The sequence below is a fragment of the Sinocyclocheilus anshuiensis genome, unplaced genomic scaffold (assembly GCF_001515605.1).
Source record: "Sinocyclocheilus anshuiensis isolate Anshui unplaced genomic scaffold, SAMN03320099.WGS_v1.1 scaffold907, whole genome shotgun sequence".
NCBI lineage: Eukaryota > Metazoa > Chordata > Actinopteri > Cypriniformes > Cyprinidae > Sinocyclocheilus > Sinocyclocheilus anshuiensis.
In genome coordinates, this window is record NW_015546133.1 from 654,668 (window position 1) to 657,148 (window position 2,481).

A 2,481-nucleotide genomic window follows, 5' to 3' on the forward strand; every position below is an offset into this window, starting at 1 on the left:
GTAGACTAGAAAACCCGTCAAAATAAGAGTCCCGCCTTGGTAATGGAGATCTTTATTTAAACTTACAAAAAATATTAAAATGTATACAAAAACAAATTAGAAGATTAATCATAATAAAGTCTGTTACAATAAAGAAGGATTAATATGTATTTAATTTATACAGTGAAGTGTTATTTTACACCCACCTAACCCACCTAAAAAGCACTGTTTATTTAATATGTATCTTTGTTCTGTTGTATTTATGTAGGCCTGCTGAATGTTAAATGGATCCAATCCATGTTCATTAGAAATTATTTGATGATGCAGCAATAAAACTGCTAGTATAATTTAATGCAGGTGTTTTTGAACTTTGCTGATTTAAAGAATGATCAAAATACTATCTATTTTGATGCCAAAATTTCAAATAAGAGAGGAAGTGACAAATACTGGTATCAGTATTGGAATCAGCCAATAAGTAATTGTTCAAATCAGTATCGGTATCGGCCCCAAAAAATCCTATCGGTGCATCCCTACAAAAAACTTTTGAAAAATGCTCATAAACACAAGTTTTGCTAATTGTAAATATCAAATAAAGGCTTTTTGTCATTTGACGATGTCCTCTGGTGGGTTCCCGAAAAGCACTTGGCACGTATGCGGTCAATAATTTGTTCTATTATCCCTCTATTCTCTCCAGGACTCATAATCTACTTTGGCTATGGAATCTGGCATAGTACTGAAGCCACACTGGCCCATTCCAGGATGGACGAGGAACTGAGTGTATACAAACCCGCCTGCAGTCTAAACAGGGACAGTGTGACCCCGGAAAAGGAGGCTTTCCTCTGTAACGGATCACGTGTTTATGAGGACGGAGATCTCTAATATGGAACAGTGTTACATTATTTTACTCAAACTTTACATGAAAGCACACCGCCGGGAGGTTGTGAGGAGCACAGGCCGTTGGAATCGAATCAGATGGAGCTCAATGATCCATTTAACAATGTCACTTCCTTGTCAAGAAGTCTAAGAGCTTTGTAAAGTGCACACTACATAGGTGGAAGTATTTGGTTATTCTCACAACTCAAGGGTTTTGTTTCCTACTTCAGAAATCTTTAAGAAACCAAAACAAGCACAGGGCCTTTTATTACGTGGTTGTAGAGTAAAAAAACAAACATACAAAAAAAAAATTGTCATCTGTAAGCTGCAGTATTTCTTGTTTATGGCCGCTTTTGTTAAATGATCAAATTGAACTTTTGCCTTTTGTCTTACTATTGCAATTGAAACTAAATCAGAGCTGTTTGATCTGAATCTTGGATGTCAGTGTTTATGGTTTTACGTATCTGAACGCGCCTTTACAAGAAAAAGAAATCAAATCATGCTTGACTTTTCTGCTGAATTTGTAGTACTCTCTCATGTCTGAAGTCCCATTTAGGAACCTTTTCCGGCTGGTTTGAACTGCCCGGATCCAGAATTTGTAGGTTTTTGCTGGTCCACCCAGATTAGACCTTCAAGTAGTACTGCCACCTGGTGGTGTGGTAGCGCAGTCACCAGGGTTATTTGCTTTTATCTGTCACAGTGCTGGCTACTGTGTTTTCTTATGCAGATGGAGTCTGCCTCTTCTCTCGCATGTTAATGTTGCATAAGCAGGCACTTTTTAGGATATTTGGAGAGAAGTTGATATCTGTTTTGGTCATTTACGGTGTTTGGACATTATATATCGCATTGTATTTGTCAGTCAAAATATTTTACAAATTAAAAATGAGTCTAAATAATATTGGAATAATTTATTTTAACCCAGAGGCACTCTACCAAAGATTAGAATAATTAAGTTTTTTTTTTTTTTAATGTTTTTGAAAGAAGTCTTTTATTCTCACCAAGGCTGCGTTTATTTGATCAACAATACAGCAAAAACACTAATACTGTGAAATATTATTGCAATTTAAAAGAACTGTTTCTATTTTAATAGAATTTTTATAATGTAATTTATTCCTGTGATGCAAATCTGAATTTTCAGCAGCCATTACTCCAGCCTTCAGTGTCATATGATCCTTGAGAATCATTCTAATATTTGGTTCTCAATTATTAATAATTGTTCTTATTATTACCAGTGTTGAAAACTACTGCTTAACATTTTTGTGGAAACCGTGATACATTTTTTTCAGGATTTTTTGATGAATAGAAAGTTCAATAGCATAAGCATCTATTTTAAATATAATGCCTATTGTAACATTATAGATGTCTTTGTCACTTTTGATCAAATTAATGCATTCTTCTTAGTATTATTATTATAATTTAAATCTGCCAAAAATTCACTACATTTTAAAATATATTCAAACCATAAAGTTATTTTAAATTGTAATAATATTTCGCAATATTGTTTTTACTGTATTTTGATCAAAAACTTCTTTCAAAAAATTTTTTTTTTAATTCCAAACTTCTATACACTAGTATTACCAAGGGCAATAGGCTAATCACTTATGCCACATTAGGTCTCTACTTAGACTA

At 33.5% G+C, this 2,481-nt stretch overlaps 1 protein-coding gene across 2 annotated transcripts in view; it reads left to right on the top strand.

The window, feature by feature from the left end:
- LOC107701112 (high affinity cationic amino acid transporter 1-like) overlaps positions 1-1,767 on the top strand; it is a 24,330-nt gene extending 22,563 nt beyond the window's left edge. For both annotated transcript variants that reach the window (XM_016503044.1, XM_016503045.1), the window contains one exon: positions 674-1,767. In XM_016503044.1, coding sequence (XP_016358530.1) covers positions 674-858 — 185 coding nt within the window. In that variant the 3' untranslated portion in view covers positions 859-1,767. The remainder of the gene's footprint in view (positions 1-673) is intronic.
- Positions 1,768-2,481: the final 714 nt, after the last annotated feature.